Genomic DNA, 13658 nt, shown 5'->3' with positions numbered 1-13658 from the left:
CTCCTAGGGAATGCGACTTGAAACACGTCAGCTTGACCCGCGCGAACTTCCGGACGTCATCAGCGCCCTTCCCTCTACGGCTGAACAGGAAAAGAGTTTCAATTCCCTTACAAGGTCATCAGGCGCACTCGCGCATGCGCTCCCAAGTTCTCCTTCCCACTTTAGCCACACCCCGTCTCCTGGAATGCGGTGAGCGGACCGGACTGTACCAAAACAATAATAAAAAACGGAGGGAAGTGTTGGACCAACCGCTCCTTTGCTATTGGATTTTTGGGTTCCAGCACGCATCTAAACTTTAGAAGAAAATAAAATCTTCAGTTAATGTCTGTCTTACCAGCAAAAGGCTACGTGTTTTCACTGACTGCACCGTCTAATTCTATTTTGCTCCCCGACCTCCTCCTCTAGGGCGACAATAGTTTCCCCCGCCGTTGCGCTCTCCGGAAGTGCCGGGGCTGTTCGTTTCCTTGCTTTGAACGGCCGCTCGTCTGTTACCGCGATCCATCGGCGCCGAATTTCTTCCTTTAGAATCGAGGTGAGAGAAACCGGGAATAGTTTGGCTGAAGGGCCGACTCGTTTGCAAGAGGGAGCTAGAATAAAGGATGCGAAGGCTGCCGTTTCCCGTGTGATTCTCTCCCCCCCCCCCTTCCCGCCCTTCCCGCCTTCCCGTTGTGGTGTGAAGTTCGGCTTCGGTTACTTTTGAGCGGAGAGCAGGAAAGGCTGGGCAGGTCTCGTTGGCCGGAATCGGAGGTTGCCTTCTCTTGGCAGCGAGTCCGGACGGGGTGCGGCTGGCATGGCGGTGGCGGCTGGAGAAGGGCGTTGAGTCGAACAGGAAAGGGGAGGTTGAACGGTCGCCGTGCGTGTCCGGCAATCGCGCCGGCCCCGGCCGATCTCCTGATCCTGCAAAACCTCGGCCGGTCTCCGGTCTTGGCGGGTTGTCCGGCAGAGGCGTCGTCGTTGTTTACCTGGCCTTGGTCAAAGAGGGAGGCAGGTTGAAGCTGTTTCTGAGTGCTTTGAAGAGCCTGACTAGTCTTCGCTGGCTGCGTTGAGACAAGCGTCCCCATCATCCGCAGCAGACAAAAGCGTTCCTTTCCCTCTTTTGTTTCCTGGCTTCTAGTCTTACACGGCTCAGCATTATCGTTCCCATCACACTCAATAAGCTTTTGTCTGCTGCGGATGATAGGGACGGTTGTCCCAGTGCATCCAGCGAAGACCAGTCATCGGGCTCTTCAAAGACCTACGAAGGCTGCTCTGCATTTCGCAATTTGATGTTGCAAGAAAAACGAATCAATCTGGAGAATAGAAGTTTACAGGATAATTTCCTGAAACAAATACTTTAAGAGAGCTTTGACTGCCCCCCAGAAAGCAGATTGGGTGCTGCTGCTGTTCTGCCTGACCATATTTCCCAACAAATGGTATTATGTAGTTGGTGGTTTCCTCTAACGTCTTGCTATGAGATTATGCAGATTTTTCTTTCCTATCAAAAAACCACATCTCTGCTTTGGTAGATCTGTCAAATACATCCAAAAGGTCTGATTCACAGGCCTTTTAGATGCATGTTTCAGTTTAATTTACTCAAGCTATCCTTATCAGAAATCCATAGTGTAGTATAAGTATAGGATGTGGATTCAACCAAACCATTGCATTTCAGAAAACTTAAAAAACCCATCAATGAGGTACAGAACCCACAATATCAGAGGAGATCCACATTAAATTACAGATAATCCTTGGTTAATGATTGTCCTGTTTAATGACCATTCGAACTTATGATGGTGCTGAAAAAGTAAGTTTATGACCTTCAAACATAAGATGGTCACAGCATCCATGTGATTACAATTTTGGTGCTTGGCAACCTGTGTGAATTTATTTAACACTCATAGCATCCTGTGATCACATGATCACCATTTGCAACTGGGCAGCTGGCTTCTGGCAAGCACAATCAGTTGGGAAACTGCGGGAAGTTGTAAGTTGTGGTCATATAACATTGTGCTTAATGATCTCAGCAAAACTGACATAAGTTGGGCAACATCATGTAATGTTTTACTTAATTACTGTATTCTTTGTATTTTGGCCATACAGGTCCTTGACTTACCTCCATAATTGAGCCCAAAATTTCTGTTGCTAAATGAAACAGTTGATTGAGTTTTTCCCCATTTTATGACCTTGCCACATTTGCTAAGTAAACCATTGCAGTTGTTAAGCTAGTAACATGGTTGTTAAGTGTATCTGGCTTCCCCATTGACTTTGCTTTCAGAAGGTTGCAAAAGGTGATCATGTGACCGCGGGACACTGCAGCCGCCGTAAATATGAGTCAGTTGCCAAGTGTCTGGATTCACATGAACGTGGGGATGCAACAACAGTATTAAGTGTGAAAAATGGATATAACTCACTTTTTTCAAGGTTGTTGTAACTTCAAATGGTCACTGTACAAACTGTTGTAAGTAGAGGACTACCTGCACAGCTACTTTTATGAAAGATGTTTCTCTGATCGATTCTTTTAAGGAATGAATATTCAATAACACTTGAGAATTTGATTTGTTCCAAAATGAAGACCTAAAATATGATTTTTGTATTCGAATTTGGAATATGTGCTTCTCTCTTCAATTACTGTGCAATATGAGGAGCAGATACATCTTTCCTTTCATTATGAACATACCTGCGTAGTATTTTCATGAAAACAAAATAAGCTCAGAATAATTATAAAACTGATTTGTATTAGAATTCATAGACTTTAGTACAAGATGTTTATTGTTTCCATGTGAAAATAACTGGGGAAAAAATAAGTCTGGAAAACCTTGGACTCTGAAAACGTGCTGATAGTGGTGAGGAATTTGAAATATTTTCCCAGCCCCTTTTAGTTCATTCTGCTTAGCACATTCCAAAGGAAGCCATGTTAAAGAAGATTTGCACTGTGCTTGTTTCCAGTTATAGTATTGATTGCTATGGCAAACCCAATTCTAAAACCAAAACTTTTTAAAAATGGTTTCTAACAAAATAGGCTATTTTTGTATTCCGAGTCATAATCTCAAATTCAGTATAAAAGGTAAAGGTAAAGGTTCCCCCGCACATTCGTGCTAGTCGTTTCCGACTCTAGGGGCTGGTGCTCATTGAATGTGTAATCTGGAGAGACAGTAGATGGTTTCCTGCCCCCCCCCCCCCTCACTCTGGAAAACAAAGTTTGAAGTGAATACAGATTGGGCTTTGGGTTTTGTTTTGTGCTATCATGCAGCACATTTTAGGCGAATGTTCAACAACGAAATCTAATGGCAAATCAACTTAATGTTCATAAATTTACCTAAACTCAGAAGTTCTTATGTTTTAAGGATGCAAAGTAGAACAGGACTTGCGTGAAATAAAATGTTGTGAATATCTGTCCAAAGTCAGTGCTTCTCTCTCCTGTGCCACCGCTTTGAAAAAGGAAGCTTTTCTGATGGTCACTTAGAAATGCTTTTTATAAAGTTGCAAACTGAACAAATTGTAAACACCCAAGTCAGTTATAATTCAGAATAAAAGGTAATGAGTGTAAACGTCTTTTATATTTTGGCAATCAGGTGCACTTTACATTTTATTATATTTTGATAGGAGTAATAAATATTACTCTGTCTTTTCTGTTTAATTGCAAGACCAATGTAACTGAGATACATCATCTCCTACACTATATGGTGGTATTAGCAGATCTTGGGAGTCCCAGAGTTCAAACCTTTTTTAAAAAATTTTTTTACTTAAGATTTAAGTGTACCCAATAGGCTTAAAATACTGGTTGTTTTCAAGCAGGAGAAATCAGAAAACCATGTGGTAGAAATAGTATAATTTGATTATAAATCAAATAGAATCTTGGGTTTCTCAGAAACACAAAAATAATTTTAAAAGGAAAAATTGAGGGAAAAGGATATCACTAAAAGAGGCCAGTGAGGACTGAGCATGCTCATTTGGTATAAGCTGGACTGATTAATGTAGGGGTCCCCATCCCAGGTCCATGGAGCGGTGCCGTGGGATGTAGGCAGCATGCAAAACCATGCCCTCTGCCATCCACAGACAACACCTTTCTCCACAGAACCAGTCCCTGGTATAATAATAATAATAATAATAATAATAATAATTATTATTATTATTATTATTATTATTATTATTATTATTATTATTATTACTATTACTATTACTATTATTATTATTTGTATACCGCCCTTCTCCCGAAGGACTCAGGGCGGTGAACAGGGCAAACATATAAAAATACAAAACTACAAATATTTAAAAAGATTAAACAAAGTGCCCAAAACTAACAACAATAAGTTAAAATGCACTAAAACAATATTAAAATCCAAACCCATCACCCATCAGGCCAGGCCGGCTTGTTCGAACAAGTAGGTCTTCAGATCGCGTCGGAAGGAGCGAAGGTCGGGCGCCATCCGGAGCTCAACCGGCAAACGGTTCCACAAATCTGGCGCGTCCACAGAGAAGGACCTCCCCCTGGGGGCCACCAGATGACATTCTCTGATCGGTGGCACCCTGAGGAGGCCCTCTGTGGGAGCGCACAGGGCGGAGGGAAGTTGATACCAGCAGCAGGTGATCCCTAAGGTACGCCGGACCCATGCCATGTAGGGTTGGGGACTGCTCTATTAGAGGGAAAAAAGTGATGACTGATGAATGTAATGGACGCTTTAGAACAGTGTTTTTCAACCACTGTTCCACGCCACACTAGTGTGCCGCGAGATGTTGCCTGGTGTGCCGTGGGAAAAATTGAAAAAACACTGACCTAGGAGACAGCGGTGAGAGGAGGAGGAGGAGGAACAGCCGCGGGCGGAGCAGCGCTGCAAGACTCTCTGGCGGGGAGCGCTGGGCACCGGAGCCTTGGCTAAGCTGACGGCCCTACTTCGCTGTAAGCAAAAGCCCGGGAAAAGAAGTGGGCTCGACCTCTCTAGGCACCAGGGCTCCACGGCAGCGTAGCTCCGCCCCCTTCTCTGGCTTCGGAGGGTCTCTTGCTGAAGAGAGAGAAGCTGGGGAGAGGCGACCGGCTCGCTTATCGGAAGAGGACGGACGGGCGGCCAGCCTGGCTCGCCTGAGCTGTCGCGTGGTTGGTTGTCTGCAACGTTCGAAAAAGCTCTTCTTCCCCAGCACGCGCCGCTTACTCCTTACTCCCCGCGCGGCTGAGGATGCGAGACTCCCGCCTGGTCGGCTGCCTGGCTCTGCTTTCTTTGCTCGCCGCGACCCCTCGCCCCAGCCCGAAATAGAGGGATCTGACCGCTTCGCTCTTGGAGGCTTCGCTTACGTCTGAAAAATTACATGGCTGATTTTTTTTAACCTGTCCTTTTGATACGTTGCATAATAAAATGTCCTTTGGACCAAAGCAATTAAAAACCTTTGGGGTTTCCCCCCCCTCTGGAGTGAAGTGCTTTTGATGGTAAAGGTGAGAAAGAAAGAAAAAAGGAAGGGAAAAAAGGAAAGGGGAAGGGGAAAAGGGAGGGAGAAAGAAAAAAAGGAGAATAGAAAAGAAAGAGAGAGAGAGGAAGGGAGGAAGGAAGGAAAAAAAGCAGGAAGAAAAATTAAAAAGAAATGCAAGTAGCTTCCAGTTTCCACAACAAGTAGAAAGCAAGAAATTGAGAGAGGGAGGGAAAGAAAGTGGGAGAGAGAAAGGCAGGAAAGAAAGGAAGGAAGATAGAAAGAAAGAAAGAAAGAAAAGAAAGAAAGAAAGAAAGAAAGAAAGAAAAATAAATGAAGGAGAAAAATGCAGAAAGAAAAATTAAAAAGAAATGCAAGTAGCTTCCAGTTTCCACAACAAGTAGAAAGCAAGAAATTGAGAGAGGGAGGGAAAGAAAGTGGGAGAGAGAAAGGAAGGAAGGAAGATAAAGAAAGAAAAGAGGGAGGGAAGAGAGGGAAGGAAGGAAGGAAGAAAGAAAAGAAGAGAAAAAAGAAAATACAGAAAGAAAAATTAAAAAGAAATGCAAGCTTTCCTTTTCCTTCACAGCAAAAACAAACAAAAGCCCCAAAATAAAATAAAATAAAATAAAGTGGCTAATAATAATAATAATAATAATAATAATAATAATAAGAAGAAGAAGAAGAAGAAGAAGAAGAAGAAGAAGAAGAAGAAGAAGAAGAAGAACTAAGGGATGCGGTGGCTCAGTGGGTTAGGACGCTGAGCTTGTCGATCAGAAGGTCGGCAGTTTGGCGGGTCGAATCCCGAGTGCCGCATAACAGAGTGAGCGCCTGTTACTCGTCCCAGCTTCTGCCAACCTAGCAGTTTGAAAGCATGTAAAAATGCAAGTAGAAAAATAGGGACCACTACGGTGGGAAGGTAACAGTGTTCCGTGCGCCTTTGGCGTCTAGTCATGCCGGCCACATGACCACGGAGATGTCCTCAGACAAACGCTGGCTCTTCGGCTTTGAAACAGAGATGAGCACCGGCCCCTAGAGTCGGAAACGACTAGCACGCATGTGCGGGGGAAACTTTACCTTTAACGAAGAAGAAGAAGAAGAAGAAGAAGAAGAAGAAGAAGAAGAAGAAGAAGAAGAAGAAGAAGAAGAAGAAGAAGAAGAAGAAGAAGAAGTTGGAAGGGACCTTGGAAGTCATCTAGTTCAACCCCTTGAGAACACAGGCCATCCTCGACTTACGACCGTTCGTGTAGCGACCGTGGGGAGGTCCAACGGTGCGGAAAACGGTGGAGTGCCTCGTGATTTTTTTCATGAAACAAGTGTGCCTTTGCCCAAAAAAGGTTGAAAAACACTGCTTTAGAATCCTGAATAGTACACTGCATTGCATTTAACTTCTAGAAGTCTGATAATTTAAAATTGATTAAAGTATTTGATCTATAAGTGGGGTTCTCCCCTCCCCCAGCTATATTAATAGATTAATATAAATCTTACAACTTTGATTTAGTGCTTAAGGCACCAAGCTAGAAAGCAGGAGACCGTGAGTTCCTCCTTAGCCATGAAAGCCAGCTAGATGATGACTTTGGGCTTGTTACTCTTCAGGCCAACTCACTTCACGGAGTTGATGATCTGGGGAAAGTAGGAAGAAAAAGATGTGTTAGATATTTTTGCGGCCTTGAGTTATTTGTAAAAAAATGAAGGTCGGATACAAATAAATAAAAATAAAGATGTTTTACTGCATTCTTAGTTCTAAAGTATTTATGTTTGAGTTTCAGTTGCTTTAAGCAGAACAGACAAAAAGGCTCCTAAATTTCCCCAAAGAAACATGTTCCTTAAGATTGTATATAAAACAGTAGAAATGTTTATTTTTGTCTTCTGCCAGTTCTAATTTTAATTAATTAATATAGTTGCAATCATAAGATATTTGGAAGTCAGGATCCTCTGAAAATGGAGTCATTCCCCCCCACCCACCCGCTGACGAATAGCTGATTTTTGCTGCCAAAGCTGGTTCTTCAGCAGCATGCTGCCCAGATTTTAATGGGAGCAGCTAGGATCAACCCTGGATGACTCTTGGATGACAGAAATTATTTACCTGTGATGAGGAGTTTTAATGGTTGCAATTCACAGTAAGAACGGGTCAGAGAGTCGGTTTTCCATCTTTTCCTATCACTTATTCAGATTTTTAAGCGTACCTTTGTTGTAACATCACTTTTTGAAATTGTTTTCTCTTGCTTCCGACTTACCGTACATTTTAAATGCTAAACATCTGATTGAATGCTGAACTATTCTTTACCACTTTGCTAAATTATAAATGTGATTTTTTAAAAATATTTTTACTAATTTTTGGAATAACAAAATACTTTTGCTTTTGTCACATAGAAGTTGATGGGGTGAAGATTTCTTTTTTTATAGTGAAAGCAATCTGATGTACACTGGACTCTTGCAGTAAAGAATTTGTATTTTACCAGTTTTTATAAGAACTTTGCTGTTCTACTGAATTTTATTTCTGAATATTTCTCTGGTCCTTTTTTTTAAAAAAAGAGACAGGAACTTTTTTCCTTTGTCTCTTCTATTCATTCTGTATGGTGGGAAAAATATCTCAGTCCTTTCTGCTCTTAGCCATTGGTGGAAAAGACTTTCCTTAAGAGGAAATGCCTGTGTTCTTGGACTACATTAAAGATGAAAATAACAAAAACCTTCTTGAAAGCCTTCAAAGGAAGAATGCTTTTTAACCTACAAAAATGTAGATAATAGGTTTAATGAAGCAACAACAGTTATAAATCAAAGAGGACACTCAGATACAGGCAAAAGCAGAATCAGATTTGCAATCAGATGGATTGGAAATTAATTTGTTGCTGACAGGGTTGTGGGGAGAAAGAACTTGGTTGGAATCTTAAGTTTGGTGAAGAAGGCTGAAAGGGCCATTAATTCAATGATGGTGGATCAGTAAAGAATTGGACTTTCTTAAGAAAATTTATGGATTTTTGAAAAACATGCTGTGGAAATATTTACAACAGAGATCTGACTTTTTGGGAAATGAAATGCAATTATATGGGAAAACCCTAGTTATAATTTTAAGGAAAAGTTTTATTATAAAGAATCAATCAAGGATATTTGATCCTGGACAAACCAGAGACAATGACTGTAGTGCAGGGGTGTCAAATGCCGGCCCCCAGCCTGGACTCATCATCGGGGGAAACCACACCCACCCGATTGCTGGCAATGGCGAAAAAATCTGATACGTTGCACAGCGTCACACAATGTCGAGAGTTTGACATGTCTGCTGTAGTGGATAAGACTAAAATCAAAGCTGTTGTCAACCTTCTACAGGATAAATAACAATGATAGATTGTTAATAGAGGGTTAAATTAGTTTTTGCTGTTGGGCTTATCTGTTAACTGCTTTTTTTTTACAGTAATGGAAGGTCAAATTGCTTGGGTAAATAGTCATAGAAGCTTATATATTGTAGCTGTGTTCTGCAAAGGGGGGAAACTATTAATGTTGAAATATATTTATCAGTATTCAATTAGGGTAGACAATATATGTGTATTTTTAATGCAGTTTTTTGGGTTTGATTGGTTGTTCTTTGTCCTGTTTAGTTTTGTTCTTTTCTAGTTTATATTTTAAAATTATGAATAAAAAAATAAAAATTAAAAAATATTAGTAAGTTGTAAATTCCCAAGTTTAAATTTATCTTAATTATGGTAACCAGACTTTATGTTTACATTTATGTTGAAAAAGAATTTTAAATGATTTCCCAGAGTACTGTTTGCGCAAATAGTCCTCAACTTGCCATCACAATTAAGCCCAAAATTTCTGTTGCTAAGCAAGGCAGTTGTTGAGTGAGTTTTGCCCCATTTTATGACTTTTTTGCCACAGTAATTAAGTGAATCACAGCAGTTGTTAAGTAAATCGTGCAGTTGTTAAGTAAATCTGGCTTCCCTCATTGACTTTGCTCATCAGAAGCCAGCTGGGAAGGTTACAAAGGGTGATCACATGATCCTGGGGCAATGCAACTATCATAAATACATGCCAGTTGCCAAGTGCCTGAATTTTGATCATGTGACCATGGGGATGCTGCAACAGTGGTAAGTTTGAGAATGCCATAAGTCACTTTTTTCAGTGCCATTGTAGCTTCAAATGGTTGTAAGTTGAGGACAATTTGTAGTTTGGTTATTTGTGATAGTTTTAAATATTTTTTAAACTTTTGAATGTTTTTTCCCCCGAATTTGAAGGTAGAGTGATTATCCAAAGATTGGAGTTTAGTATGTGATCCAATTTCTAATGTCAGTTCTTGTAATAAAGTCCATTGCAGATATTTTTAAATTATTTTTTTCCACATTGGTTTTTCTCAGCTATTGGGACATTTATTTAGGAAACTTGATCAACAATTGTTCATGTATTCAGCATATGTTACTGTATGATGCTGAATAAATAATATTTTAGCTAAAATGTAGTAGTCTCTAGGATAATTGCAGCAGTAGTTGTATACAATTATACCTGGAAAGTTTTTACATCTAACTGTGGAAAATTATATTTTTAATTCTAGTAACTTTGATTTAGATCATTTAACATCTGAAAGAAAGTTGACACTTCCATGGAAGATTCCAAATATTATGCTTGTTGGCTATTCTAGCTATGGGGTAATGAATGTTTGTTGAGTGACTTGTACATGGGCTTATTTTAGTCGACAGTAATTTGTGTTCTTATATGTCAGGGGACTGTTGTAATAGATGGAACACAAGTTTAAAATTGTGAAGTTAATCAGTGGATGATATCAGGCTTACCTATTTATAGATCTTCCCTTTCAATATAACCAGCAGCAGCATCTTTCCCTGCTGTCTGAAAGTTTGGACTAAACTATTGGGCTGTAATCTATTTTGAATTATGGTAAGGTTTTACTCTAGTATATAAATTAAAATAAAATTCAGATACTTGATTTCGAAAAGTGTTTTAATTTTTAAATACCTAGTTGCTAATTCAGTTAGAAATTCAGCATTGTTTGGTTCAACAGCAAAGAAATCAAAATATATTTTTGTGGGCAATTGAAAACGGATTTATCTTCATTTATCAGGTTGTTCCATTGAAAGGTTTGCATTCCCAGATCTATACAGTTGTGCGCTACCAGGTCAGATACATACGCACCTTCCTACTTTCTCTCTAAAGTGTAAATAAAACGAGAATGTTATAGGATATGAACTTTTGTGAATTTCAGGAGTAACAGGTTATTTAAATTTCATTTTTCTGTGTTTGAATACAGCATGCTGGCTTTTTCTTCACGCTATCTGTTGCTATTTTTGTTTTTCCCAAGGATGCTTTACAGTGAAGATTTCTCTGTTTAGAACAAATTGTAACTGTGGTGATGATGAATTGTTAAACTAAACAGCCTTGAAGATAGATTGCTGCTTCCTTTCTATACTGTCCCTTATTTCAATGATTTTCTTTCTTCCTAGAATCTAGCAACCAACATGTCAAGCAAAAGAGCAAAGACAAAGACCACTAAGAAGCGCCCTCAGCGGGCTACGTCCAATGTATTTGCTATGTTTGATCAGTCACAGATTCAAGAATTTAAAGAGGCATTCAACATGATTGATCAAAACAGAGATGGTTTTATTGACAAAGAAGATCTGCATGATATGCTTGCTTCACTTGGTAATCACTTTTTTCTATTTTATGTCAGCTATGTTTCTTCTAGCTAATTTCCCCCCCCCAGATAAAGTGCAAGGAATTTTTATTTAACACTTTAGCGTTGTGTCTTAAAATACAACCCTCCGACTGTTCATATTGCTCAGTTTTAAATGTCAATTGATGATTGTAGGGAAAAATCCAACTGATGAATATCTAGATGCCATGATGAACGAGGCTCCAGGACCCATAAACTTCACTATGTTTCTCACAATGTTTGGCGAAAAATTAAATGGTACTGATCCAGAAGATGTAATCAGGAACGCCTTTGCATGTTTTGATGAAGAAGCAACAGGTAAGAAGCTATAGAGTATCACAAGTAATTTCATAGCTTTTGATTTTGATTATATAATCTCATTTAGTTACATGTAAAATTATATACCAGTTCGAGGCAAAGGAATGAAACACCATCCAAACGCCATGGCAAAATAGTTGCCTGAAAAGCAAGGCTGTGTGACATTTAATTTTTAAAACTGCAAAAATTAGGGATATTTTCTGCAAAGGAATTTGGCTTATATTGGGTTTATTATTAACATTCGAACTGGGATCCGATCCCTGGCCTATTGCTTTCTCATCCAGTCAGAACTGGAAATTTCTTATCCTTTCTTCTCTGACTTATTTATCTATTCGATAACAATACCACAGCATTATTCACATTTTACTTCATTATTTCCAGTAGCCTGGGTCATTTGCTGAAATAGTTTTACTTAAGATCCTAGTCATAACTTTAATTTGGTAACAGCCATAATTGACAAAATTGAAGTCTCTGAGACTTCATACTTCTACTCATGCAAATAGTATTTTTGAATCCATAAATTTTATTTAAAGTGGAAAAAATTTCAATTATTTAGTACCGTGTTTCCCCCAAAATACGACCTAGGATAAAATAAAACTTAGCTTATTTCGGGGGGTTCGGGCTAATATAAGCCCTACCCCAAAATTAAGCCCTACTTAACCCCACCCACTCTGTCCCACCGTAGTTTTTTTGGCAGGCTGGATCATGTGCCTCTCCCTGCCTCACTTGATGCCGATGCCACCGCTGCATGTTCAATTTTGCGGCTCAGCTAAATTGTTGCAGCAGGCTGCAGTTCCCATCAGCTTCAGGAAGCCTGGGGGATGGAAACCTTAGGCCAGGCTCCTCACAGCTGAGGCAATCCGGCTTGCCTGGGGTTAGGTTGGCCATCATGGGAGGTGTGGCCTGTCGCCGTCCTTCAGCTCCGCCACACATACAGGAAAAGGGAAACAAAAGAAGTTTGTGTGGGGGAAAAAGTCAATTTTTTTTTCACGAGAAGTTGGAATTGATTGACCTTCCCCCCCCAAAAAACTTTTTGTTTACATGCACGTGGCGGTGGATCGTGAAGGAGAAATGGCACAGGTAAGGAAAGAAATGCAATTCCCTGGGGAAGTGAGGGCATCTGGGCAGTGGTGTGGCAAGCTCTCCAGCTCCACTGGGAAGGGGCAGCTGGCATTTGTGCTGATGGCAGGATGCCCACCTGCTTCACCACTGTCCCTCCCCAAGCCTCTGGCACTCCACCTGCCAGTTTGTTCGGCGTGGCTGTCCCCACCTCAGCGCCCTTTATGCCGCCGCCCAGCACGGCTGTCCCAGGCTGCAAAGCCTGGTCTGGCATGGGAAGGGCACATGCCTTACCTGCCCCGGTACCATGCCTGGTCCGCCATCACGCTCTTACCCCATGCTTCACCGCATGCAAAGGCCCTGCTCCACCCCTGTGCACTTATGGCCTACTGGTACCGGCAAAAAGTAAGCCCTCCCTGAAAGTAAATCCTAGTGCTTACTTGACTGGGTTTACTTTCGAGGAAATAAGGTAGTAACTGTATTTGCTAAATAACTACAAACGTTTTATTTGTACATGCAATTAATTATTTGCTAAAGTATAAATAACTGCTGAATTAGTAGAATTTTAAAAGCTTTTAATAAAGCCCTTTGATTAATTTTGCATTTTTAATTTTAATTACATTATACTAAAACTTCTTGTATTAAAATTCTCTCTTGAAATCTTTTCATATTTCTAGGTTTTATTCAAGAAGACTACTTGAGAGAATTGTTGACAACAATGGGAGACAGGTTTACAGATGAAGAAGTTGATGAGCTGTTCAGAGAAGCCCCAATTGATAAAAAGGGCAATTTCAATTACATTGAGTTCACACGCATCCTGAAACATGGAGCAAAAGACAAAGATGACTAAAACAGAACTCTTGCCTCTGCATTGCTCTTTAGATCTCATGGTTATCTTCAATGGGGATTTTTCCTGGTAGAACCTGTTGCATGCAGCTAGCTTTACAGCTTTTACCTATCTTGATGTATTTATCTCTACAAGGCCATTCTGGCACATCTTGCACCTGTGTAATAAGGCCAGCAATGGAAATTGTAATTTTGGGGAATTTGGAGGATAAGACCAATGAGTTTGAAGGCCCAGGAAAAATATTCTCTGTTTTTCTGGTTTAGCTGGATTTTTACATTTTGTAATAATGCCATTTTGAAATAAGATTGCTATATCAATAAAATACCTCAAATGCTAGATTGCGAAGTATAAGATGTTTTTTAAGAGTTGACAGTCCAAATTTCATGATTTCTTTTAAGAAAATAGGAA

The 13658-nt window shown here is 40.2% G+C and overlaps 1 protein-coding gene and 1 long non-coding RNA gene across 3 annotated transcripts; both read left to right on the top strand.

Annotated features, from left to right (window-relative positions):
• The first annotated feature begins 427 nt into the window (after nt 1-427).
• Nucleotides 428-13586, top strand: MYL12B (myosin light chain 12B). 2 transcript variants are annotated; one of them, XM_083360752.1, is made up of 4 exons: nt 428-532; nt 10818-11016; nt 11183-11344; nt 13081-13586. In XM_083360752.1, exons 2-4 carry the CDS (start codon nt 10833-10835, stop codon nt 13251-13253), a joined length of 519 nt encoding a protein of 172 aa, XP_083216878.1. In that variant the 5' UTR covers nt 428-532; nt 10818-10832; the 3' UTR covers nt 13254-13586. The 2 variants fall into 2 exon arrangements, with proteins under 2 accessions (XP_083216878.1, XP_083216877.1); XM_083360751.1 differs by lacking the exon at nt 428-532 and adding an exon at nt 10113-10254.
• LOC310637326 lies at nt 4130-5879 on the top strand. Its single transcript, XR_014491912.1, has 2 exons — nt 4130-5576; nt 5650-5879. It is a non-coding gene; the product is annotated as an uncharacterized lncRNA (long non-coding RNA).
• Nucleotides 13587-13658: the final 72 nt, after the last annotated feature.

The sequence above is a fragment of the Vipera ursinii genome (genome assembly GCF_947247035.1).
Source record: "Vipera ursinii genome assembly, chromosome: 3".
NCBI classification, from domain to species: domain Eukaryota; kingdom Metazoa; phylum Chordata; class Lepidosauria; order Squamata; family Viperidae; genus Vipera; species Vipera ursinii.
The sequence above is the reverse complement of the archived record's forward strand: the minus strand, read 5'-3'. Positions and strand labels throughout refer to the sequence as shown.